This window comes from Gorilla gorilla, chromosome 15, assembly GCF_029281585.2.
Source record: "Gorilla gorilla gorilla isolate KB3781 chromosome 15, NHGRI_mGorGor1-v2.1_pri, whole genome shotgun sequence".
NCBI classification, from domain to species: domain Eukaryota; kingdom Metazoa; phylum Chordata; class Mammalia; order Primates; family Hominidae; genus Gorilla; species Gorilla gorilla.
In genome coordinates this window covers 108,354,337-108,380,956 of record NC_073239.2, presented here as the reverse complement: position 1 = coordinate 108,380,956, position 26,620 = coordinate 108,354,337, and the positions used below count along the sequence as shown (strand labels likewise).

The window sequence follows — 26,620 nt, the reverse complement described above, 5'->3', positions numbered from 1 at the left end:
CTGAGCCACATCTGGGGCCCTTTTAGGCACAGCTGAAGCTGGAGTGGCTGGGATGCAGGGCACCGTGTCCTGAGTCTGCACAGAACAGCAGGGCCCTCAGCCTGGCCCATGAAACCATTCTTCCCTCCTAGGCCTCCAGGCCTGTGATGGGAAGGGCTGCCATAAAGGTCTCTGAAATGGCTTTGAGGCATTTTCCCTATTGTCTTGGCTATTAACATTTGGCTCCTCTTTTCTTATGTGAATTTCTGCAGCTGGCTTGAATTCCTCCACAGAAAATAAGCTTTTCTTTTCTATCACATGCAGGCTGCAAATTTTTCAAACTTCTCTGCTCTGCTTCCCTTTTAAGTATAAGTTTCAGTTTTAGACCATCTCTTTGCTCATGAATGTAAGTATACACTGTTAGAAGCAGCCAGGCAGGGCTGGGTGCAGTGGCTCACGCCTGTAATTCCAGCACTTTGGGAGGCCAATGCAGGCAGATCACGAGATCAGGAGTTCGGGACCAGTCTGGCCAACATAGTGAAACCCTGTCTCTACTAAAAATACAAAAAAAAAAATTAGCCAGGTGTGGTAGTGTGCACCTGTAATCCCAACTACTTGGGAGGTTATGGCAGGAGAATCATGTGAACCCAGGAGGCAGAGTTTGCAGTGAGCCGAGATCATGCCATTTTACTCCAGACCGGGCAACAGTGCGAGACTCTGTCTCAAAAAAAAAAGCAGCCAGGCCACATCTTGAATGCTTTGCTGCTTAGACATTTCTTCTGCCGGATACCTTAAATCATCTTTCTCAAGTTCAAAGTTCCACAGATACCTAGAGCAGGGGCACAATGCTCCATTCTATTTACTAAAGCATAGCAAGAGTGACCTTTACTCCAGTTCCCAATAAGCTCCTCATCTCCATCTAAGACCACCTCAGCCTGGACTTCATTTTCTATATCACTATCGGCATTTTGGTCACAACAATTTAATAAGTCTCTAGGAGGTTCCAAACTTTCTCTCATCATCCCTTTTCTTCTGAGCCCTCAAAAGTGTTCCAACCTCTGCTCATGAACCAACTTCAAAGCTTCTTCCACATTTTCAGGTATCTTTATAGCAATGTCCCACTTCTCTGGTACCAATTTTCTTTTTCTTTTTTTTTCCTGAGAAGGAGTCTCGCTCTGCTGCCCAGGCTGGAGCGCAGTGGCATGATCTTGGCTCACTGCAAGTTGCACCTCCCAGGTTCACACCATTCTCCTGCCTCAGCCTCCTGAGTAGCTGGGACTACAGGTGCCCGCCACCACACCCGGCTATTTTCTTTTTTTTTTTTTTTGTATTTTTAGTAGAGACGGGGTTTCACCATGTTAGCCAGGATGGTCTCGATCTCCTGACCTCATGATCCACCTGCCTTGGCCTCCCAAAGTGCTGGGATTACAGGCGTGAGCCACTGCACCCGGCCCTCTGGTACCAATTTTCTGTATTAGTTCGTTTTTCTGTTGCTACAAATAACTACCTGACTGGGTAATTTATGAAGAAAAGAGGTTTAATTCACTCACATTTCCACAGGCTGTATAAGAAGCATGGCTGGGGAGGCCTCAGGTAACTTACAACCATGGTGGTAGGTGAAGCGGAGGCAGGCACATCTTCATATGGCGGAGCAGGACAGAGAGCAAAGGGGAAGGTGACACACACTTTTAAACAACAAGATCTTATGAGAACTCACTCACTATCACGAGAACAGCAAGGGGGAAGTCTGCCCCTGTGATCCAATCACCTCCCACTAGGTCCCTCCCCCAACACTGGGAATTACAATTCAACATGAGTTTTGGGTGAGGACACAGAGCCAAATCATATTATACAGCTTAACAAAGATGAAATAACCTGGTTAGTTTTTATCTATTATAGAAATTGAATTTATAATTTAAAACCTTTTAGCAATAAAAACTACAGGTGCACATATCTTCACTGGCAAATTCTACCAATTATGTAAGGAAAAATATCAAGTCTACACAAACTCTTTTAGGCTATAAAGAACAAGAAACACTTCCCAATTCATTTGCTAAGGTCATCATTACCTGACACCAAGACCAAAAACATTACAGAAAAAGAAAACTAGAGGCCAATATCCCTCATAAATATAGATGTGAAAGTTCTCAACAAATTACTGGCAAATTGAATCTAATTATACATGAAAAGAATAAATCATCATGGCCAACTAAGGTTTATCCCAAGAATGGAAGGCTGGTTCAGCCTTTGAGAAGTCAATCAATGTAATCCACCATATTGACAGGTATAAATATATAACAATACATAACATTTTTGTAGCAAAAACAAAGTCAAAAGAAAAATGATAAACTGGCAGAAAATATATGTGACATACATCACCAAGGGGCAAAAATCCTAATTTATATGAAGAACTCTTTAAAATGTTGATAATGTCCAAAAATCCTATAGATAAATGGAAAAAAGATATTTGAACAGATAGTTCACAAACAGATTTTTTTTTTTGAGACAGAGTTTCATTTGTCACTCAGGCTGGAGTGTAGTGGCACGATCTCAGCTCACCGCAACCTCCACTTCCCAGGTTCAAGCAATTCTCCTGCCTCAGCCTCCTGAGTACTGGGATTATAGGTGCCTGCCACCACGTCCCACTAATTTTTGTGTTTTTAGTAGAGACACAGTTTTGCCATGTTGACCAGGCTGTTCTCAAACTACTTACCTCAGATGATCCGCCCACATTGGCCTCCCAAAGTGCTGGGATTACAGGCGTAAGCCACCACACCTGGATGAGATATTAAAAGATGTACTAGAAACATGATGTTCTAGTTCACTTGCAATAAGAGAAAAGGCAAATTAAAACTACAATGAGACTCCATTTCTAATTGATCACATTGCAAAGATTCAAAAGTTTGACAGTCCCCTCTGGTGGTACAGTGGCGGGGTAGAGAAACAAGCACTTTCACATATTGTTGGTGGTTCACTTAGGTCTTTTATTTTTTGAGACAGAGTGTCATTCGGTTGCCCAGGCTGCAGTGCAGTGGCGCGATCTTGGCTCACTGCAACCTCCACCTCCTGGGTTCAAGTGATTCTCCTGCCTCAGCCTCCTGAGTAGCTGGGATTACAGGTGTGCGCCACCATGCCTGGCTCATTTTTGTATTTTTAGTAGAGACGGGTATTCACTATATTGGTCAGGCTGGTCTCGAACTCCTGACCTCAAGTCATCCACCTGCCTTGGCCTCCCAAAGTGCTGGGATTACAGGTGTGAGCCACTGCGCCTGGCCTGGTCTTAACATTTAATCATAAAAAGGTGTTTTCAGAACCCCAGAGTTAGGACCCCCGTTCAAAGGCTGCATCAGGTCCCAAAAATGCTTTGTCCTGTTCTGCCTCAGTTACATGAGCAAAGATTACAAGAAACTTTTCAGCGACAAGGTCTCAAAGTCATTTATTTCCCTGTTGATGTTTTAAAAATACCCTTAAACAAGTAAGCCATTGTTGAAAATGTGCTCACTCTTAGGTATTAAACAATAAATATTAGTCTTGCTTATTGACTGTTACACATGAAAACATGCTACGAGTTTAAAATTTGGAAATGAACCAGCAGAGTCTGGGGCTCAAAGAAATCTCCCTCTTTGCTTCCTCCTGCCAGCTATCTACTCTGTGTCACTTGGCTAGTCCTGTACATTTCAAACCTGTTTCTCTTCCATCACCCAGATACTTCTGGTGCCAGATACTATTGAACACGGATATATTGTGATACGTCCTTTAATCCTGCACCTTTACAGTAAACCTATCTTTACCAAATTGAGGCTCCTGCTGGAGGCCAGCTGGCTATGAAAGAGTGAATGAAAGCAATGCTTTCTTGAGCTCTGCTGCTTCAACTTAAAGGCACCTAGGAATCAACTAGGGACCTTGTTCAAATGCAGATTCTTTTTTTTTCTTTTTGAGATGGACTCTCACTCTGTTGCTCAGGCTGGAGTGCAGTGGCACAATCTTGGCTCACTCCCAGGTTCAAGCAATTCTCGTGCCTCAGCCTGCCAAGTAGCTGGGATGCCTGCCACCAAGCCTGGCTAATTTTTATTTATTTATTTATTTATTTTTTTGTAGAGATGGGGTTTTACCATGTTGGCCAAACTGGTCTCAAACCCCTGACCTCAAGTGATCTGCCTGCATTGGCCTCCCAAAGTGCTGGGATTACAAGCATGAGCCACTGCGCCCAGCCTCAAATGCAGATTCTGATTCAAGTAGGCCTTGGGAGGGTTCTGAGACTGCATTTTTACCAAGCTTGTGGCTGATCCACTGACTAGGCTTTGCCAAGCAAGGGGCCATGAAAGAAATTTGGGTAGGCTCCCCAAAGTTGGTGACACAACTCAGTCTTCCTATCCCATCCAAATCCCCCAAGCCCTCCACATTCAATCACCAACCCTCCTCTCCACCTCCCCTGCTCTAGTTTGGACCCTGATCATCCTCACAGGAATTATTGCAAAACTCTCCTGATTTATCTCCTTGCCTTTTTTCCTCTTTAATCCTGTTTTTGAGGTTGCACAGAGATCTTTCTAAGATGCAAACCTTGGCCAGGCATGGTGGCTCATGCCTGTAACCCCAGCACTTTGGGAGGCTGAGGTGGGTGGATCACCTGGGGCCAGGAGTTCGAGACCAGCCTGGCCAACATGGTACAACCCCATCCAGTAAAAATGCAAAAATTAGCCAGGTATGGTGACACACACCTGTAATCCCAGCTACTTGGGAGGCTGAGGCAGGAGTATCACTTGAACCTGGGAGGTAGAGTATATTAGTCTGTTCTCATGCTGCTAATAAAGACATACCCGAGACTGGGTAATTTATACAGAAAAGAGGTTTAATTGACTTACAGTTCCATATGGTTGGGGAGGCCTCACGATCATGGAAGAAGGTGAATGAGGAGCAAAGTCACATCTTATACAGTGGCAGGCAAGAGAGCTTGTGCAGGGGAACTCCCATTTACAAAACCATCAGATCTCATGAGATTTATTCACTACTGTGAGAACAGTATGGGGGAAACCACCCCCATGATTCAATTATCTCCACCTAGTCCCGCCCTTGACACATGGGAATTATTACAGTTCAAGGTGAGATTTGGGTGGGGACACAGAGCCAAACCATATCATTTTGCCCCTGGCCCCTCCCAAATCTCATGTCTTCATATATCAAAACTAATCATGCCTTCCCAACAGTCCTCCAAAGTCTTAACTCATTTTAGCATTAACCCAAAAGTCCAAGTCTTAAAGTCTTATCTGAGACAAGGCAAGTCCCTTCTGCCTATGAGCCTGTAAAATCAAAAGCAAGTTAGTTACTTCCTAGATACAATGGGGGTACAGGCATTGGGTAAATACACCTGTTCCAAACGGGAGAAATTGGCCAAAATCAAGGCGCCATGCAAGTCCAAACTCCAGCAGGGCAGTCATTAAATCTTAAAGCTCCAAAATGATCTCCTTTGACTCCATGTCTCACGTCCAGGTCACACTGATACAAGAGGTGGGTTTTTATGGTCTTGGGCAGCTCCACCCTGTGGTTTTGCAGGGTACAGCCCCACTCCTGGCTGCTTTCATTGGCTGGTGTTGAGTATCTGTGGCTTTTCCAGGCCCACAGTCCAAGCTGTCGGTAGGTCGACCATTCTGTGATCTGGAGGACAGTGGCCCTCTTCTCACAGCTCCACTAGGTGGTGCCCTAGTGGGGACTCTGTGTGGGGACTCTGACCCCACGTTTCCCTTCCACACTGCACTAGCAGAGGTTCTTCATAAAGGCACCGCCTCTGCAGCACACCCCTACCTGGACATCCTGGCATTTCCATACATCCTCTGAAATCTAGGCAGAGATTCCCAAACCTCAATTATTGACTCCTGTGCACCCACAGGCCCAATACCAGGTTGAAGCTGCCAAGGTTTGGGGCTTCACCCTCTGAAGCAATGGCCTGAGTTCTACATTGGCCCCTTTCAGCCACGGCTGGGACGCAGGGCACCAAGTCCCCAGATTACACAAAGCAACGGGGCCCTGAATCCAGCCCAGGAAACCATGTTTTCCTCCTAGGCCTCCAGGCTTGTGATGGGAGGGGCTGCCATGAAGACCTCTGACATGTTCTGGAGACATTTTCTCCATTGCCTTAGTGATTAACATTTGGCTCCTAGTTACTTACACAAATTTCTGCAGTGGGTTGAATTTTCCCCTCAGAAAATGGGTTTTTCTTTTCTGTGGCATCATCGGGCTACAAATTTTCCTAACTTTTATGCTCTGCTTCCCTTTTAAACAGAAGTTCCAATTCCAAACCATGTCTTTGTGAATACATAAAACTGAATTTTTTTTTTTTTTTTGAGACTGAGTCTCACCTTTTTTAAGTCTCACTTTTTTTTTTTTTTTTTTTTTTCCCGAGACTGGGTCTCACCCAGGCTGGAGTGGCACAATCTCTGCTCACTGCAACCTCTGCCTCCCAGGTTCAAGGAATTCTTGTGCCTCAGCCTCCCAAGTAGCTGGAATTACAGGTGCACACAACTTCACCTGGCTAATCTTTGTATTTTTAATAGAGACAGGATTTTGCTATGTGGCCAGGCTGGTCTGGAACTCCTGACCTCAACTGATCTGCCAGTTTTGGCCTCCCAAAGTGCTGAGATTACAGGTGTAAGCCACCACACCTAGCCAAGACTGAATGCTTTTAACGGCACTTAAATCACCTCTTGAATGCTTTGCTGCTTAGAAATTTCTTCCAAACAGATACCCTAAATCATCTCTCTCAAGTTCGAAGTTTCACAGATCTCTAGGGCAGGAGCAAAATGCTACCAGTCTCTTAGTGCTAAAGTAACAAGAGTGACCTTTACTCCAGTTCCCAACAAGTTCCTAATCTGCATCTGAGACCACCACAGCCTGGACCTTATTGTCCTTATCACTATCAGCATTTTGGTCAAAGCCATTCAACAACTCTCTAGGAAGTTCCAAACTTTCCCATATTTTCCTGTCATCTTCTGAGACCTCCAAACTCTTCCAACCTCTACCTATGACCCCGTTCCAAAGTTGCTTCCAAATTTTTGAGTATCTTTACTGTAACACCCCACTACCTGGTACCAATTTACTGTATTAGTCTGTTCTCACACTGCTAATAAACACATACCCGAGACTGGGGCATTTACAAAGGAAAGAGGTTTAAGGGACTCACAGTTCCACATGGCTGGGGAGGTCGCACAATCGTGGCAGAAGGCAAATGAGGAACAAAGTCACATCTCACAAGGCGGGAGGCAAGAGAGCTTGTGCGCAGGAACTCCCGTTTATAAAACCACCAGATCTCGTGAGACTTATTCACTACCATGAGAACTGTATGGGTGAAACCGCCTCCATGATTCAATTATCTCCACCTGGCCCCACCCTTGACATGTGGGGATTATTACAATTCAAGGTGATAATCTGGGTGGGGACACAAAGCCAAACCATATCATGGAGGTTGCAGTGAGCCAAGATTGCATCACTGCACTCCAGCCTGGGTGACTGAGTCTCTGTCTCAAAAAAAAAAAAAAAAAAAAGAAAGAAAAGAAAAAAGAAAGAAAGAAAAGCAAACCCAGTCAAGGCCCATTCCAGCTTTAGCCCTTTTGCTGGCTCCCACCTTTCCTTAAGATAAAGTCCAAACTCCTGGACTGAACCCATTGGCCCTCTCACAAGCTGGCCCCTGCCCACCTCCCCCATATCCCAGTAACATCACCTCCCTCTGTGTCTCGGCAATGTTGTGGTTCCCACATGCCTTTCCACATGGTGTGCCCTCCGCCTCGAATGTCCTTACTGTGAGTCCTAGTAAGGGAAAAGGAGCTAGGCTTGGCAGGACCAGGGGAAAGCAAAAGGAGAAAGCAGATAAGCTGTAAGTCAGCCTTTGTTTATGGTCCAGGACACACAGCCCTCCTTCACGAATAACTCATAATCTTCCTGCACCCAACTTATCAGCAGACCCTCGGCTGATAGAAAAATGCAAGTTAGCTCACTGCAACCTTGGCATTACCAGCAATGCACAAAGCTCTCTTCAGCACACAGTACAAGCAGCATACCGTAAAATCCCCAGCAAGCCTTTGTCTCTTTGCAGTCAGCTCTTCTCTTTCTGACCTGCCCATTGCTTCCTTGCAACATGTTTTCCTAGTTTCTCTAATAAATCTGCCTTTCCTTACTTACAACTATCTTAGTAAAATTTTTTTATCACCCTCATGACAGCGGCCCCAGAAAGTCGCCACGTGCAACATTCCCCACCTATCTGCAGGACAAGCTTTTATTCAGCCTTAAGTACTCTGGCCAAATATCACATCCTCAGCAAAGCCTTTCACAATTCCCCAAAAGAAGTTAAGGTGTAAACACACTTTCCATTGTACTATTTCTGTACCTTATACATGCTTTCCAAGATGCTGTCCCTCCTATGCACAATCAAGCTCTTAAAGTCAAGGGTCACGTCTAGTCTTCATTATGTTGTCACTGAAGACATAGTTCTGAGCTAACACATAGCTTTACAATACAGCTTATGTCTTCAGTGCCTGTGATCAGGAAGAGAAAGCATGGAACCATTCAGGATGCCTGGCTTTTAGTCCCAAATCTAAATTTGCTCAGCCAATTTAGGCAGATCACATTAATTAGACTCTCTTTTCCATTGAGATTTATGACAAATGACAGTATAAGTAAAAATGCTTTGAAAAATATCAAGTGCTATAAATGCAACAATTTAATAATTTCAACAATCAAAAAAGCCACTTTTCATTGAACACTTAGGCTGTACCAGGTGCTTTACATAGATTGTTCCTCATTCTGACAGCATTCCTGGGAGGGAGGTAGCAGGAGCCACACTGTGTAGACAAGAAAACCTTTGCTAAGAGACATTAAGAATTTGTTTCAAGTCACACTGCTAGTAGATGGCACAGCCAGGACTCAAACCCATATATCTGGTGACCCCAAATTTATGCATTTTCTAGTAAGGTTTCATGTAAGGTTGTCTTATGACATAAAACTATATTGTATGGCCGGGCGTGGTGGCTCACACCTGTAATCCCGGCACTTCGGGAGGCCAAGGCAGGTGTGTCAATTGAAGTCAGGAGTTCGAGACCAGCCTGGCCAACATGGTGAAACCCTGTCTCTACTAAAAATACAAAAATTAGCTGGGTGTGGTGGTGCATGCCTGTAGTCCCAGCTACTCAGAAGGCTGAGGCAGAATTGCTTGAACCTGGAGGCCGAGGTTGCAGCAAGCTGAGATAACGCTAGAGTGAGACTCTGTCTTAAGAAAAAAAAAAACTATATTGTATTATCCAGTTTCAGATGCATCTAGCATCATAATAAATGATTGAACTTTCATTATTTTTACTTGTCTGCACATAACTTTTAAAAATGCGAAAGGTTTAAATTTATCTGTGATTATTTCTTACTCCTTTTTTTTTTTTTTGAGGCAGTGTCTTGCTGTGTTGCCCAGGCTGGAGTGCAATGGCATGATCATGGCTCACTGCAGCCTTGACCTCTTGGGCTCAAGTGATCCTCCCACCTCAGCCTCCCGAGTAGCTGGGACTACAGGTGCACACCACCACACCCAGCTAATTTTTAGATTTTTTGTAGAGATGGGGTCTCACTATATTTGCTCAGTCTGGTTTTGAACTGGGCTCAAGCAATCTCCTGCCTTGGCCTCCCAAAGTACTGGGATTACAAGCATGAGACACCACATCTGGCACTCTTACTGTTTCTTGAGAGCAGGTTCATGTCTTGTTTAAAGTGCTTATCATAATGTTTAGCACTTAGCAGAAATTCTATAATGTTTATTTTTTAATTGTTAAATATTGTTAGTCTTTAGTTTCAACATATGAAATTGCCATTTTTGTAGGCCCATATTTGACAAATATCAGCAATTTCATATGATTTAAGCTATATCTTTAAGAAAAAGTTAAAGGAAAAATAAATCAGTTGAAAATATGTTTCCTTGAGCATCCTGGTTTCCAATATTACGTGTATACTTCAGCATTTCCATGTTTTTTTTTTTTTTTTTTTGAGATGAAGTCTCGCTCTGTCGCGCAGGCTGGAGTGCAATGGCGCGATCTCAGCTCACTGCAACCTCTGCCTCCTGGGTTCAAACAATTCTCCTGCCTCAGCCTCCCGAGTAGCTGGGACTACAGGTGCGTGCCACCACGCTTGGCTAATTTTTTTTGTATTTTTAGTAGAAACGGAGTTTCAACGTGTTAGCCAGGATGGTCTTGAACTCCTGGCCTCGTGATCTGCCTGCCTTGGTCTCCCAAAGTGTTGGGATTACAGGCATGAGTCCACCGCGCTCAGCAGCATTTCCACATTTTAGTGTATTGTTTCCTATTCTCTGAAAAAAAAAAATCTTTGAAATAGGTTGAAATTTTCCCCAAAATATCAGTCTCACATTAACAAGCAGCAGGTTGAAACACAGATACTCTCCTATGCCTTGCATCCCAAAGGACCCCAAATCCTTTATGTTTTTCCTGAATTTGACAATAATATTAATCCCAATTTTTTTTTCTTTTTTTTTTTAGATGGAGTCTTGCTCTGTCACCCAGGCTGGAGTGCAGTGGCGCAATCTCAGCTTACTACAACCTCCGCCCCCAGGGTTCAAGCGATTCTCCTGCCTCAGCCTCCTGAGTAGATGGGATTACAGGTGCACGCCACCACGCCTGGCTAATTTTTGTATTTTTAGTAGAAATGAGGTTTCATCATGTTGGTCAGGCTGGTCTCGAACTCCTGACTTGTGGTCTGCCCACCTTGACCTCTCAAAGTGCTGGGATTACAGGCGTGAGCCACCTCGCCCAGCCTAATTTCCAATATTTTAAGAATGTTCCAGCCCAGCATGGTGGCTCATGCCTATAATCCCAGCATTTTGGGAGGCCGAGGCAGGAGGATCACTTCAGCTCAGGAGTTTGAGACCAGCCTGGGCAACATAGCAACCTTGTCTCTACTAAGATTTAAAAAATTAAAAAAAAAAATTATCTGGGCATGGTGGGGCTCACCTGTAGTCCCAGCTACTAAGAAGCCTGAGGCAGGAGGATCACTTGAGCCCAGGAGACTGAGGCTGCAGTGAGCTATGATTGCTCAGCCATTACACTTCTAGCCTGGGCAACAGAGCGAGACTCTGTCTCAAAAATAAATAAATAAATAAATAAATAAATAAATAAATAAATAAATAAATAAAAGAATGTTCCAAAATGTCAGATCTGTGACAGAATATAAAACTGTCATAGAATATAGTATTTTGTGGCCAGCCATAGTGGCTCATACCTGTAATCCCAGCACTTTGTGAGGCTGAGGCGGGCAGATCACCTGAGGTCAGGAGTTTGAGAACAGCCTAGCCAACATGGCGAAACCTTGTCTCTACTAAAAATACAAAAATTAGCTCGGCATGGTAGTGAGCTGAGATAGCTTGACCCCTGGGAGACAGAGGTTGCAGTGAGCCAAGATTGCGCCACTGCACTCCAGCCTGGGTGACAGAGCAAGACTCAGTCTCGAAAAAAAAAAATAGCCATTCCCTCTCCCCACCCCAAGTCGTAGTAACAATTTAAGCTCCTGCTCCTCTCAGGTGAAGTAGAAATGCCATTAGCTAACACTGCTGAGTCAGTATTTTCTGAGAGGGTAGAAAATTCCTTTATCAGAAGAACACAAAATACTGCTTCTACCCAGGAAGCAATGTATTAAGCAATAGATACATTTATATCCAGAGATTAACAACGAAAAACTTAAAACTAAAGAGTTAAGGCTCAGATGGATGGAGTGAAAGCCAAGGGTGTTCTGGAAGGATGGAGGAGGGGCATGGGGACTCTGTGTAGTGGTCAGTGGAGGGTCTGTGCATTTGCTCCTTGAAGCTTATGCCCCAGCCCGACGGAGACTTCGGGGAAACAATTTTTATTAAAGCAAGGGTAGCAGAATGGGGCAGGAGATGAGGAAGAGACAGTGATTATATATCTCTATAAAGCTTTATGGCTTCCACAATCTTTTTACATGCATCATCTTGAGCTTTAATATCGTCTTGTCAAGTCACATGGGGAAAATGGTCTTATCTTGATTTTGCAGATTAAGTGACTTCTAGGAGGAAACTTGTCCAGGCCAAACTTGTCCCATCCTTTGAAGCCTTCCAACCTTGCTACACCTGGGGCACCATCCAGTTTGCCTGCCCCATTGCCTCCTAGGGAACAAGGGAGCTGAGTTAGATCCTTTTAATCCTGGTGGCGTAGTCAAGCCAAGGCATGGTAGCAGATACATCAATGATTATGAACCGACACAGCAGCTAACTGACCCCAAAGCAAACATTCCTGACATGGCTGTGGCCCAGGGCCTTGTCAATGTCCCCAGGGGAAAATTCCCTCACCAGGATGGGAAAAGTCTCACAACTGTCAGAAGGCATTTGTCCACTTATTTCTTAGTGTGAAAGAATAAGCTTACTCAATAAATTTTTTTTTTTTTTTTTTTTTTTTTGAGACAGAGTCTTGCTCTGTCACCCAGGCTGGAGTGCAATGGTGCAATAGCAGCAGCTCACTGCAACCTTCACCTCCCGGGTTCGAGTGATTCTCAGCCTCCAGAGTAGCTGGGATCACAGGTGTGCACCACCACACCCAGCTAATTTTTCTATTTTTTTTTGGCCAGGCTGGTCTTGAACTCTTGGGCTGAAGTGATCCACCTACTTAGGCCTCCCAAAGTGCTGGGATTACAGGTGTGAGGCACTGCACCCGGCCTCAATAAATAACTGTAAAGATCCCTCATCCTTGTCTTTCCAAAAAAATTGGAAAAACAACTTTGGCCGCATCTGCATCCCTTACTTTTCAGAAGAGAGGCTTCCGAGCGAAGAGCGGTGTGTGTACACATCATACCTATTTTTGAACTAACTTACATTATGAGCAATTAAGGAACTTTTTTAAATAAAAGATTTTTAGCCGGGCGCGGTGGCTCACGCCTGTAATCCCAGCACTTTGGAAGGCCGAGGCAGGCGGATCACGAGGTCAGGAGATAGAGACCATCCTGGCCAACACGGTGAAACCCCATCTCTACTAAAAAATACAAAAAATTAGCCGGGCGTGGTGGTGGGCACCTGTAGTCCCAGCTACTCTGGAGGCTGAGGCAGGAGAATGGCGCGAACCCGGGAGGCGGAGTTGCAGTGAGCAGAGATCACGCCACTGCACTCCAGCCTGGGCAACAGAGTGAGACTCTGTTGTCTCAAAAAAAAAAAAAAAAAAGAAAAGAAAAAAAGATTTTTATTTCAGATAAAAGTAATATTTCCATAATTAGGATACACACATAATTAGCAAACACACATTCTTGAGTCCATTATTTAAGGTTTATTCTATAAACGACTTCCATGAGTATTAGAGATCCTGAATGTCATCTGAATATTTGTCTACACACTTGTGGGCAGCTTCTGTAGACTTTTCTTTGTAGAAATTCCAGTTTTTCTGAATTCTTCCTTTTCCTTCAGGTATTCCACTTTGCATTATTCATAAAAGGCTGGGTCATTATAGTGAGCTGTTAAGACATTCTTTCAATGCAGAATTTTCTTTCCAGCATTTTACTACCATAAGGATTCCAGAGTTCTTGCAACATTTGGTAAAATCTTGAACTTGTCAGAAGACCTCTCTCTGGCCTTTTCTCTCATTATTTTAGGGATCAAAACATCTTTTTCGACACGTCTGAGCTGCTGCTCCAAAAACCTGTAGTGTCTTCCCATTGTTTTTGGTATAAAAATCAAACTCCTTGAAATGGCTTACAGGACATTTCATGATTCACAACTGAAACTCCTCCACAGCGATGGCACACACTCCTCTTTGATCTCAATTCTTCTTTCTTGTGGTCTTTGCTTAAACCACTGTTCTTTAAATTTCACAGAGCAACCATCAGAGTTGTTAAATTAATCCGCGGGGTCGAGTGCCATCGCGGCGGGCGGAGAAACAATTAAGGAACTTCTCTAATGAACTTCTGGTGCACAACAAAACCATGTAGTCTCGAAATTTTAGTTCCTCCGCAGTCCCCCATTGTGTTTTATGCTACCCCGCCTTCCACAGTCTCTAGGGACCCCTAACCGACCCCCTTGGCTCTCAGGCCATAATCTCACAACCCTCCCCAGCCCAACGGGGTCCGCCAGCGCTGGGCTGTAATACCACTCGCCACCAGCAGATGCCGCAGCCCCAACACTGCACAGAGCCAACTTTCAAAATTACCACCGAGCCTGTCGGCAGCCATTTAGTGCCTGCTGTATACTTGCCAAGCGCCACGCAGGGCCCTTCGGGTCAACCCTGTACCAGTTGGCCCAGCTGGGAAATGCGGCGATCGTTGGGGTTAAATTAGTAAAATGGTCTACAGTGCTTTGAACAATGACCGGCTGGTGGTGTGAAATTATTACCAGGCCGAGACCAGCCTGGAGCCGGCTCCTGCCTCGTGCCGTCCCGCAAGGAGGTCCTGCCCCCGGGCTTGCCTTCCAGCCAGTTGGGGCCTTTGCCCTTTTTCCTGTCGCCTGCCACTAAGCTGCTGCTAGGAACCCCGGCTGGAATTTAGCTCGCCTCCGGCAAAGTGGTGAGGGCGGGCCCGGGTTGGGGAGGCCACATCACCTGCTTCCTGCAGGAACTTTTAGAAGGCAGGCAGCCCGGAACATGGCACGGTGGGGCACGGTAGGGCGCGAGGGGCCGCGCCCCTAAGGCCTAAACTCAACATAAAGTTTCTTATTTGCCCTCCAGCCCGGCCCCAGGGTCGGGGCGCGTTTATTGCGCCGGGCACAACCGTGAGGAGTGGGGGTTTGCGGGGCCTCTTGACTGTACCTGGGGCTGCACCTGCCAGGAGTGCGGAAAGGCGCAGGGCCGAGGTCCCCAAGCCCAGAGCGGGCGGCAGCCTGCGGGCGACCTCGGAGGGCAGGGCGTCCCCGCTCCCGGCACGCACCAGTGCCCGCGCACCCCAGCTCGCACGTGGCGCTCGGGCCCCGGCTGCAGGCGCACGCGCGCAGGGATGCGCCACGTGCTGGGGCCCCACACGCGGGGAGGCTGCGCTCGGCGAGGGCGCGCGGTCCCACGGGAGGGGAGCCGGGCCCCGCGACCCACCCGCCGCGGGCCACTAGTCCCCTCCCAGCGCCCCGCGTAGCCGCGTCCCGCGCCCGGGCTCCCGGGCTGGCACCGCGAGGCGGCGCGCCGGTCGCCCAGGGCTGCCGAGGGGCGGGGCCGCCCGCATTGTTCCTCCCCGAGCGGCGGGCCCTCCCCTTCCCCCAGACCCGGGCGGGGCGCGGGGCCGCCGGAGCCGCGGAACGTGGGCTCGCGCGCCCCGCCTTTGTCTCCCGGGCGCAAGCCGCCGCAGCCCCGGGCCCGCTGCTCGCTGCGGAGCCGTTTTGTGCCGCGGCGCGGGGGAACGGGGACGCGGGGCGGGGGGCGCGGAGCCGGCGGGCGCAGCCTCAGCATGGACGTGACAGTCTCGGAGCTCCTGGAGCTCTTCCTGCAGAGCCCGCTGGTGACCTGGGTGAGTGCGCCTGGCTCCCCGCCCCTTTGTTGGTGCACCGGCTCCTCTCTAGCCCGGCGACGGGACGCCGCAGACCCGACCCGGCCGGGGCCCCGGGTGGCTCCGGGGCGCGAGGGACGCAGCAAGTGGCTCCCGGCCGGGATTGGGGCCGCGTCCTGGAGTCCGGAGCTTTGTAACTCTGGAGTCGGCGCCCCCGTTGTGCGTCCGGCGCGGGACCCCGCCGCGCTTTCGGCCGGGCCAGGAGCCGGGCGGGTACACCTGTTCCCTCTGGGGCTCTAGGCTGGCTGCCTCGGGGCGGACCGGGTCCCAGTGGTCACTCCTGTCCCTGGGGTTTAGCCACTCCCGAAAAGGACCCCATTCTTCCCAACCAAATATCTCATGTAGTTTTTCTGAATCCCTGAGACCAGCCGGTGGATGGCGATGACGGGTGGGGAATGGGGGGCGCCGAATGGGAAAGTGAACAGACTGGGGTGGGCGCACTGATTTACAATGGATTTGAGACGTCAGACATTTATTGAAAAGTCCTTTTTATTTTTATTTTTTCCGCTCTGGAACGCGGGAGAAAAGTGGCGAGGAAGTTTCTCCTCCTGTCTCGTGTCTGTTGCCCCGCTCGGGGAGGGGAGACAGGCCCTAGGAGAAGGCCGGGCTTGGTGCCTGCTGAAGGGTGGTGTGGGCGTGGGTGACCCCCTTCTGCTCACACTGACCCGGCCAGTCTCTGCCTGGGAGAGCTTTGGACCGTTTGTGCGCACGGGGTGACTTCCTGTCTTTCTCTCCTCGTCCCCCTCCCCGCAGGTGAAAACTTTTGGCCCGTTTGGAAGCGGCAGCCAGGACAACCTGACTATGTACATGGATTTAGTGGACGGCATCTTTTTGAACCAAATTATGCTGCAAATGTAAGTTACCTTCTTCTCGGAGGAAGGAAAGAATGGTGCGTTAGAAAGTTTGAGAGTAGAAATGGAGTGGAAGGTTGCATGGCGGGGTGTGTGTGGGGTGGGGGGTAGTTCTCTGAAGGTGGAGACGCTGGTATCTCAGTATTAACGTGCCTGTTGGACATTCGTAGGTGTTTGAAGAACTCCAGCACAGTGGGTCTGGCAGTTGGTTTGATGAAGGAAATTTGGAATTGAATGACTGTCATTTACGTGGTGTAGATAGTGCAATTGACTTCAAACTCAAGGACTTAATTGTGATTTGAGCAATGAAATGAAAAAGTCCCCTTTTGGAGGGCAAGGAACTGTAACGGAGAGTGTCTGGTTACAGGAAGTGTCGGGGTGGGCCCAGGCATCCGAGGGTTACTGTAAAGTTTCATTTTAGATGAGGTTGTCTGTGTTTCTGAGCTCCTTTACATTTCATCTTCCTTTTTCAGTTGCCCCAGAGCAAGTGCAATTCATTAAGTCCCACTGTATGGACTGAGTTTAAAGTCACAGTGTTAGGAGGGGCCCATGGTGCTGTTTGTTTGGAAGCATGCAGCCTGAACAGGGTCTTAGTAGAAGTTACTCTTGCCAGCGAGTACATCTGACCACATCCTTTCCTGTTGCTGAGCTCTGCACGGCCTGATTGACAGCTTGCCACAATGTAGGTGTTGGCTTCTACCTTTGCATTCTGTTTTTAACTCAAACTGCAGGGAACATTGGAACTGAGTGTCGGGATGATTCACAGGCACTTGAAGCAAAATAAAACATCCTAATGTTCACTGTGGATCAGCCTCGTGTGCGCACCTATTCACCTACGACTGAGCAAGTTGTCATACTGGAGCATAAATCTATTAGCTAATGAGAGATCAGCTTCGTTTGTGGCTCACAAAGGCAGAGGAGCAGTTTGCTTTGGCATATCCAGAAAGTGGCTTATATAGATTGCCTTAAACAGCCTGTTTAGAAAAAAATAATTCAAGAACCTTGCTTTTTTTTTTTTTTTTGGAGATGGAGTTTTGCTCTTGTTGCCCAGGCTGGAGTGCAATGGCGTGATCTCAGCTCACCACAACCTCCGCCTCCCGGGTTCAAGCGATTCTCCTACCTCAGCCTCCCGAGTAGCTGGGATTGCAGGCATGCACCACCACGCCCGGCTAATTTTGTATTTTTAGTAGAGATGGGGTTTTTCCATGTTAGGCTGGTCTCGAACTCCCGACCTCAGGTGATCCGCCCACCTTGGCCTCCCAAAGTGCTGGGATTACAGGCATGAGCCACTGTGGTGCCCGGCCTCCTTTTATTTTAATAAGTCATTTGATGTCATGCTGTTTAATGGTTTTTGCTTTTTTTTTTAAAGTTCACAGCTGTGGGTGTAGGAAAAAAAGTCACTACCAATCTTACCAATCTTCAGTGTCTGATTAGATTGAAAAACAAAAATCTGTTGCCAGCTTTGACAGCACTTCTTAGATAACTTCGTTGAAACTGAGTTTTCCGGAAGCTGTCTCGTGGCATATTCAAGTTCTGGCCACTCTCCCCTCATTCTGTTAGACCTTGAAAATTACTGGATTCCATTGGCGCAATGACCGGTGAAACTTCAACCTGTCCTTACCCAAGCCCAAGACTGTTTAATTAAAAAAACCAGCAGTATCCCCAGCCTTTTCATTCAGCTCCTACACCCAGGCAGAGGGGGGAACAAAAGCCCTGGGACTGTTTCTCTTTCTTCCCTGACCTTTGGAATTCCTGAAGCGTTTCCCACTTGCTTGTAAATCAGGAAAGCCTGTTGGACCGTTCCTTTGAGAAACGCCAGCTCATCACTTGTTCTCATTTGGCCCGTGGCTAAATTCGGCCGGGGTGGTGTGGGGTGGGAGGGTTTCTCCCCTTCCCGGAAGGGCAATTTTAGATGTTCTCTCTGTGATATGCCAAGGTAATCATTCCAGAAGTGGGAACTGGTAAATTGTAGCTCTTAAGACTTCAAGAAGTGCTTCTGGGTCCCTCTGGATGGGTTGGGCACAGAGGAAGGGAGCGTGGGGAGGCTGAATGGCTGGCTTTCCAGAATGAGGAAAGAGAAGAGAGAGCGGGTGGGCATGGTTTCCTGCATGGGTCATCAGAATCACCCAGTTCCAGGTGATAGAAGTCAGAATAGTGTTTTTGTGTCTGGAAGTGGTGAGGATTGACTGGAAAGGACCCGGGGGAACCTTTTCAGGGTAGTTGAAATGTCCTGCAGAGTGGCTGGAGTATGTTTCATTTTCCAAAACTCCTCAAATTATATCTTTATGCATTTCATGCTATGTAAAATTACCTCAACTAAACAATGAACCCTGGCCCGTATCGGACAGCCTACATAGCCAGCTGGGATTCAAACCCTTGGCCTCCCTTTTACCAGCAGTGTGACACTGGGCATGTCGCTCAGTGCCTTAGTTTCCTCATCTGTAAAATGGGACATAAAGTACCTTCCTTAAGAGATGGTTGTGAGGACAGAATGAAACCTTGTGTTAACATTTAACTATTTGCCTATGTAGGTGCCATCTTAATCCAGAAAGGATTTGAGGCACCAAGTAAAAGTTCTTTTTTTTTTGTGGCCTATCTTTTCCCCCACATTCTTCGATCCTTGGATTACCCCACAGTTCTCAGCCCTTAGCCCTCTACCAATGAGGTCTAGGGCAACATTGGACCCTGGGACCCAAGTCTTAGCCCCGCATTTAGACTGTACTGCACTTAAGCCTCTGTTTTCACTTCTACCAAATGGCAGCATGTCACTAGCCAGCAGGTAAGGGGTAAGGCTGTTCTGCCTCATCTCCCATACCAGTAGCTCCTAGACTGTGCTATTTGCCTGTTTTGATTCCTTCACCCCAAGTTCGTAGGACCTGAGGAAATCGCGTTGAGCAGTACTGCTAACAGAGCTCAGATAAGAGGCTGTTACCTAACACCTGGGAGCCTTGTGGAGGTTGGCTGGGGGTCACGTGACTGCACCTGGCCATTGTCTCCGGCAACCGGAGAAGGTTGTTAGTAGTCTCTTGGCCCTGGTCTCCTGGTGACATCAGCACCTGGAAGCAGGGAAGCCCCACAGGTTCAGCTTTCTGGGGAGGCCCAGGGCTAGGAGAATTCATGAATGAAACTGAGGCTTTGAGTGGCCTGGATGGAGAGGCCTGGGAATGCCTGCTCAGTAGCCCCTCTGTCAACACGGTGTCTTGGGTACCTACCAGCACCCAAGAGAAAACAAAGTTTGCTCTGGTTAACTTTGGACACGTTTTTCATTCTCTTGTAGGAAAATTATTTAAAAGCCTTAACCCTAGCATCAGGCAGACAAGTTCAAATCCCCACTCTGCCACTTCCTAGTGTTATTATGTTGGGCAAATGACTGAAACTCTCTAAGCCTTGATTTCCTGATCTGTAATAAGGGGATGGTATTTTACCAATTTGGGGGAGATTTAAATAAAACTATGTATAGAAAAAGCCTAACATATGTCTATCATTGTGCAGATGAGGCCCAGATCTGAGTTTGTGTGTGGACATACGTACGTGTACCCATGCCCTTAGTGCTGTACATCTCTACTTGTGAGAGTAAACCATCCGGTTTGACGCAGTGGCTAAAGTTGGAACTTGGTACTAGGGCTGAGAGCTTGTGCCCTTTAAGTTCAACCGTATTTGTTCAGGCTCCTTGTGACCCCTGGTGCTAGCTGCAAAATTCAGGATACTGTGTTAATTATTCATAGGTTAGAAACATCCTCGGGGAAATAGGAGAGTTTCTTTACCTCCCAAAAAGCATTTGAAGGATAACTTTTACCCCAGTGCACTTGAAGGAGAGTTTATGTTTCCCTTTTGCAGATGTAGAAGCTTAGGATAAAAGGGGAAATTTTACTTGTTGGTTGAATGAATTTGTAGTGGCACAAAAATCTTGGGAAAAAACAATTTTTACCTATGAACTTAAGTAATTTCCATCTTTTGGCTGCACATGGGGGCTTTGAGTCCTTAAAAATTATACAAACAGGCTGGGCGCGGTGGCTCACGCCTGTAATGCCAGCACTTTGGGAGGCTGAGGTGGGCGGATCACAAGGTCAGGAGATCAAGACCATCCTGGCTAACACAGTGAAACCCCGTCTCTACTAAAAATACAAAAAAATTAGCCAGGCGTGGTGGCGGGAGCCTGTAGTCCCAGCTACTGAGGAGGCTGAGGCGGGAGAATGGCGTGAACCCGGGAGGCAGAGCTTGCAGTGAGCCAAGATTGTGCCACTGCACCCAGCCTGGGCAACAGAGCCAGACTCCATCTCAAAAAAAAAGAAAAAAAATACACAAACTATGTTCATCTTAGGAGAATAGGAATATATACAGATGAGCAAAATAAAACTTGCCTGTGATTTTACCATGTGGAGGTAGCAATGTCAATATTCTAGTGCCTTCCGAATGTTATCTATGATATATATTAATACGTGTCCTTAATGTATTAATATTTTTATACAAATATGGACTCTTGCTATTGTTTTTTAGCATGGGTCCATATTTGTATAAAAATACATTAAACATATATAAAAACATTTAGCATGTTTTTTAACCTGTGATAAATTAGGGACATCTCTCTGTGTCAATACATAGTTTCTTGATTTAGCTTTAAATTTAGGAAGGTTTTGGAATATGACCAAAAGTTGGGGGCTGGCTTTCCCAAAGGAGGGGGGCAAGGTTACTGTAAGCCTAAATTATAACTCTCTTTAAAATTCTAGGAAGAATTGGTTACCTTTCTTCTTCCTTTTTTTTTTTTTTTGAGCTGGAGTCTCACTCTGTTGCACAGGCTGGAGGGTAGTGGCTTGATCTCTGCTCGTTGCAACCTCTGCCTCCCAGGTTCAGGTGATTCTCCTGCCTCAGCCTCCCGATTAGCTAGGATTACAGGCGCATGCCACCGTGTCTGGCTAATTTTTGTATTTTTAGTGGAGACAGCGTTTCATCATGTCGGCCAGGCTGGTCTCGAACTCCTGACCTCAAGTGTTCCTCTCACCTCGGCCTCCCAAAGTGCTGGGGTTACAGGCATAAGCCATCGTGCTTGGCCAGTTTCTTTTTTTCTAGTTGGAAGTTTTTATGAAAAGGAATCCCTGGGGGCCCACACTTTAGACTTGGAACTCTTGGAACTCTCCAAGTTCCGACCAGCTACCATGTTTGTATCCTGTCCTCTGAGATCCTGATACTAGAGTGTTAGCCTTTTATGTTTTAGGACTATCATGTAAAGATGATTGTTGTTCTGAATGACAACTTTTGGGGAAGTGCAGTTGTTTAACGGTTATAATAACATCTTCCTGTGGTACAGAAGCAAGTACAGTCCACGTTTGCTAATGCAGATGTGGGCTTCATGGAACCATATAGCCTTTGAAGGCCGGAAGGATCCTGTAGCCATTTTGCAGATGAGCACACTGAAGCCCAGTGAACTTTGGCTGGGCTTGGGACCTGGACTAGAACCCATGTCTCCCGACTCCCATTTCCTACAGCGTGGAAAGGTGGGAGTTAACGGGGGTGCTGGGCAGAGTGGAGATTGAGATGTGCCTGCCTTAACTGTAGTTGAGGCTTTTGTTTTGATTAGTGTCCTGATAGCGTCTCTTTACCCAGAGAGGCTTAGTTAAAGGAGGGAGTCCTAATAATCACGGTAAGTAGCTTAATTACTCATACAGTAAATGTCAGGGTCCTTTTAGAGTTGTTTCAGTGAGCTATTTCTTGCAAGAACTGGGGAGAACAATAGCAGGGATGGTCAGAGGCTTCTATGCTGTGATGTGAGGGGACTCCCAGGTTCCCGACCCTGAGTGTATGCTATGCCTTTGCACGTGCTGGAGATGTCCACGATGTATACTGAGGCTTTCGGCTCCTGGCCACTCCTGGGGTGGTCCCGTCTGACTTCAGTGAAAGATGAGACTACAATGACAAAGACCAAAGAAAGAAGAAACAAAACAGAAAAAGCGCTGCATGTTCTCTGAGTTCTGCTATTTTAAGAAGTGCATTTGTCACTGTGAAATTGATTTTCATCTTTTAAGGTATCTACAGTAAGGGGAGGAGAATTGTACCTTTAAGATAAATTACTTTATGCTGCCAGGAACACTTCTGTAGCTAAAAATGCCTTTGCAGTTTAAATTCTGAATGCCTCTTCTTTTCCTGAATTAATTTCCACGGAACTCTTAACCTTTATTTTCTCAGTTATGCATGACTCCAAGAGAAACATGTAACATGTAAATGACTTGGCCACACTCCATCACTGTACTTCCAGAAATATTTGAAACGTTTTCGATTTGTAGGGTTTTTTTTTTTCCTTTGTCAATTTTCTACTAATTATTGGCTTTGAATGAGCCAGATGGCATTGAGATTGATTTCCTTAACTCCCCACACTAACCCCCAAGAGGCTCAGCACCTTCATCACGGGGTCTGGATGACAGAAGAAACTGTGAAGACAGGCCCTCCTTTGAATTAGCCATCCTTTGCAGTGTCTTGGGACTGTCAGATGGAAGGGAGGCCTTTGTTATGAAAAGCAGCGCACAGTCTGTGGAAGGGTGGAAGCGAACTCAGTAATGCTGAGTGGTCTCGTCTAATGGGGAACGTTTTCTGACACTGAGCATTTTGAGAAATGTCCTGTATATAGATGAGGGAGGGACATGATACATCACTTGATGTAGATTTCTGGTTTCATCACAACCAGACCCAACTTTTGCCTGAGGTTGGAAAATAAATGACACTTCGGGGATTTCCCACATGAATTAATTGTGTCTCTTAGCATTTCTTACAGGGTGCATTGTACACCATAGACTGTCATAGATTGATTATGCCAGTTTCTCAAGATAGGATTTTTGTCCCTGGAATTTGTAAATCACAGGGAGGACCAGCCCAAGACCAATTCGCATGACAGAGGGAGACCTGTGTTTAATGGAACATTATGATTTTATTGGCGTATTAAGTCAGAAAATGTACCATTTTGGCCTGGCACAGTGGCTCACACCTGTAATCCCGGCACTTTGGGAGGCCGAGGCGGGTGGATCGCTTGAGGTCAAGAGTTCGAGACCAGCCTGGCCAACATGGTGAAACCCTGTCTTTACTAAAAATACAAAAATTAGCTGGGCATGGTGGCATGCACCTATAATCCCAGCTACTTGGGAGGCTGAGGTGGGAGAATCGCTGGAACCCAGGAGGTGAAGGTTGCAGTGAGCTGAGATCGTGCCACTGCCCTCCAGTCTGGGCGAAAGAGCAAGACTCCGTCTCAAAAAAAAAAAAAAAAAGTACCATTTTAGGCTGGGCACAGTGGCTCGCACCTGTCATCCCAGTGTTTTGGGAGTCTGAGGCAGGAGGATGGCTTGAGGAGTTCGAGACCAGCCTGGGCAACATAGTGAGACCCTGTCTCTATAAAAAAATTAAAAAAAAAATTAGCTGGGCCTGTAGTCCTAGCTGCCTGGGAGGCTGAGACAGGAAGATCCCTTGAGCTCAGGAGTTGGAGGCTGTAGTGATCTGTGATGGTGCCACTGCACGCCAGACTGGGTGACAGAGTGAGACCTGTCTCTATTTAAAAAAAAAAAAAGACTACCATTTTTCTCCTTCTGTCTTTCTTGATATTTCACATATTTTTCTTTGTTCAGCTTTTAATTCTTCTAATCTTGAAATATATTTGGCTGGGTTAGTTTTATACAGTATAACATTTGGGGTCTGCACTGATATGTGGTTGGTTTTTGTGGGTGCTAGGAATGGTGGGAATGGAAACAGCACTGACTGAGGGCCTGCGGTGGGCCAGGTGCTCGGGTCAGGGAGCAGAAAGGCGATGTGGCCCACCTGAGGTCCTGGCTTAGCAGTGGCAGGATTGGGATTTGACTTGAACCACAGCTGCCGCAGCACAGCCTCATGGTCACCTAGGGACTGGAGGACAAGATGCTGGGTCGCGGCTGGGAAAGGAAGTGTGGCAGCTGCTGGGAGATGCAATTTCCATTCTCGTGTTTCTTCCCCTAGAGATCCCAGGCCCACAAATCAACGCATCAATAAGCACGTCAACAATGATGTGAACCTTCGCATTCAGAATTTGACCATCTTGGTGAGAAACATTAAGACCTACTACCAGGTAAGGGCAGTTCTGCTGTCGGGAATTCTGATGTGTGTCCCTCAGTATCGTCACTGTCACGGTTTTCCCACAGGAGGCCGGGAGGAAACGGTGCTTATGTTTAGGCCTCTACTTGTTGACAGTTGGTCTGCTTTCGTGTGAACCCTTTGTTGGGGCATGTGTGAGGATGAGATGGTGCGTTGATTTCCTTTGTTTGGTGAATGTTCTTTGAGCCGTGTGTAGCATCGTGCTATATGCTGTGAAGGTCCCAGAGAGGAGCCTCAGTTTGCAGCCTCTGCCCCGAGAATGCAGTTGAGTGGGGACTGGCTGGAATGGGCTTCCTGAAGGTGACCCTGAGGTGGTTGTCCCCAGCCCCTGGCTCAGTGGCTCTTTATACAGGAGCCATTCAAGGGTTGAGGGAGAGGAGGAACCACTGGAGGGTTGTGAAGATGGGACCAAGAATGTGATTAACCCACCTCTAGCTGCAAGCAGGAGCACTGGGCTTAGGGAACGTCTGTCTTTCAAGTGTTTACCGCATCTGATCTGCGTGGTCAGTGGGACAGTCAAGCCAGCCTGATGGGGATTTGCTCTTTAATATCCCAGGCTGGGCGCGGTGGCTCACGCCTGTAATCCCAGCACTTTGGGAGGCCGAGGCGGGCGGATCACGAGGTCAAGAGATCAAGACCATCCTGGCCAACGCGATGAAACCCCACCTCTACTAAAAATACAAAAATTAGCTGGGTGTGGTGCACGCCTGTAGTCCCAGCTACTCAGGAAGCTGAGGCAGGAGAATCACTTGAACCTGGGAGGCGGAGGTTGCAGTGAGCCAAGGTCATGCCACTGTACTCTGTCCTGGTGACAGAGCACGACTCCATCTCAAAAACAAACAAAACTAAACCCAAAACCCATCCCAGCCTTGGGAAGGCCAGTTGAGTCTTTGATGGTGTTAGTGATCTCTGTATGGCCAACACGGATGGAAATGGACTGAAACTGTGTACCTTGGAGCCCTGGTTTTCAAACCTTTTCTTAGCAGTGAAACTTTCCCCCCATATGATTTTTCTCGAGAACCCAGGTGAAGCCCAGTGCACTGTGCTCAGCTGTCTCCTCGGCCTCCAGGGGACACAGATTGAGAACTGCTCAAGAACAACTGCCTCCCAGATTCACGCCAGCGTTTCACTAAACATGTGACCAGACTCCGCCTGAGACCTGTGCCTCGCACTTGGCTTCCTGGGCTGTAACTTAGTCTTGGTTCTGGGATTCGGGAGCATCTTTGGATGTTGTGAGGCCTCTGTTGACATGAGGAAGCCGTCTGGCCAGCCGTGACTCCCCTTCTGCCCTTGTGCAGTGGTTGCTGGTTCTGGGGTCCGCTGAGGGACTGCTGGGTGGGCTGCCAGGCAGAATGTGTGCTGTGGCATTGCGCTTTGTGCTGGGCCCAGTTCCTGTTGAGGGCTGTGGTTGCTGCAGGAGCCCTTGCTTCTGTTTCAACATGAATTTGAAACTGAACGTGAGAGGGAGGGAGTGGACAATGGCCTGGGTTTTCTGAGATGGTTGTTTCCGTCCTCCTCCCGTTGGGTGGGGGGGCTGGCGTGGTTTGCCTGTGTGGGCCAGTTCAGTGAGCCATCTGTGCTTAGTCCAGAGACTACTGGGAGAGGGGCACCATGGGCTCTCGGGACATTGCATCTGGGAAGCTTAGAACCAGCCCCATCCCTTTAGTTCCAGATGTCTGAGGAGGGGGCCGAGGGTCAGGGAGAGGCCTGGAGGGCTGGTGTGGGAGCCTGTGAGAGTTGGCTCTGGGGATTTGAAGGGGAGCCACACTCAGCATGGTGTATGCTATAGGCAGGGGCATTTCTGCTGGCATCTCCCTCGCGACAGCCATGCACAGGAGCAGTGGGGTAAAGGCAATGGTGCTGTCAATGACCTGGGCATCTGTGATGAGGGCCTGGTGGCTGTGCCGGCTGCTCAGCAGGTACGCAGGGCATGGGCCCTGTCTGCAGGTGCCATTCGTGACAGGCAGGTGCTTTCAGGACTGTGTGCTAAGTGCTAGGGGAAGCACATAGTGCTGAAAGTTCAAGAGGCAAGACCCCCTAACCCAGCCTGCATGCGGGGAGTTGGGGAAGTTGTCTTGGAGGAGGTGATACCTGAGTAGAGTTTCAGTGGGCAACTGAGTTTCCAGTTTGGAGGGTCATGGGAGGGAATGGGCAGGGCTGGCCAGAGCCAGTGGTATAGCACTGGGCAG

The 26,620-nt window shown here is 47.5% G+C and overlaps 1 protein-coding gene and 1 pseudogene across 4 annotated transcripts in view; one reads left to right on the top strand and one right to left on the bottom strand.

The window, feature by feature from the left end:
• Nucleotides 1-13,342: 13,342 nt before the first annotated feature.
• On the bottom strand, nt 13,343-13,873 carry LOC101124692 (COX assembly mitochondrial protein homolog; annotated as a pseudogene).
• Nucleotides 13,874-14,893: 1,020 nt separating this feature from the next.
• Nucleotides 14,894-26,620, top strand: part of CCDC88C (coiled-coil domain containing 88C) — a 145,816-nt gene continuing 134,089 nt past the window's right edge. For 3 of the 4 annotated variants that reach the window (XM_055361213.2, XM_004055575.5, XM_055361217.2), the window contains exons 1-3: nt 14,894-15,438; nt 16,231-16,331; nt 24,297-24,405. In XM_055361213.2, coding sequence (XP_055217188.2) covers nt 15,379-15,438; nt 16,231-16,331; nt 24,297-24,405 — 270 coding nt within the window. In that variant the 5' untranslated portion in view covers nt 14,894-15,378. Of the gene's footprint in view, nt 15,439-15,517; nt 15,691-16,230; nt 16,332-24,296; nt 24,406-26,620 lie in introns of those variants that run through there. The other variant, XM_055361214.2, reaches the window with a different exon arrangement.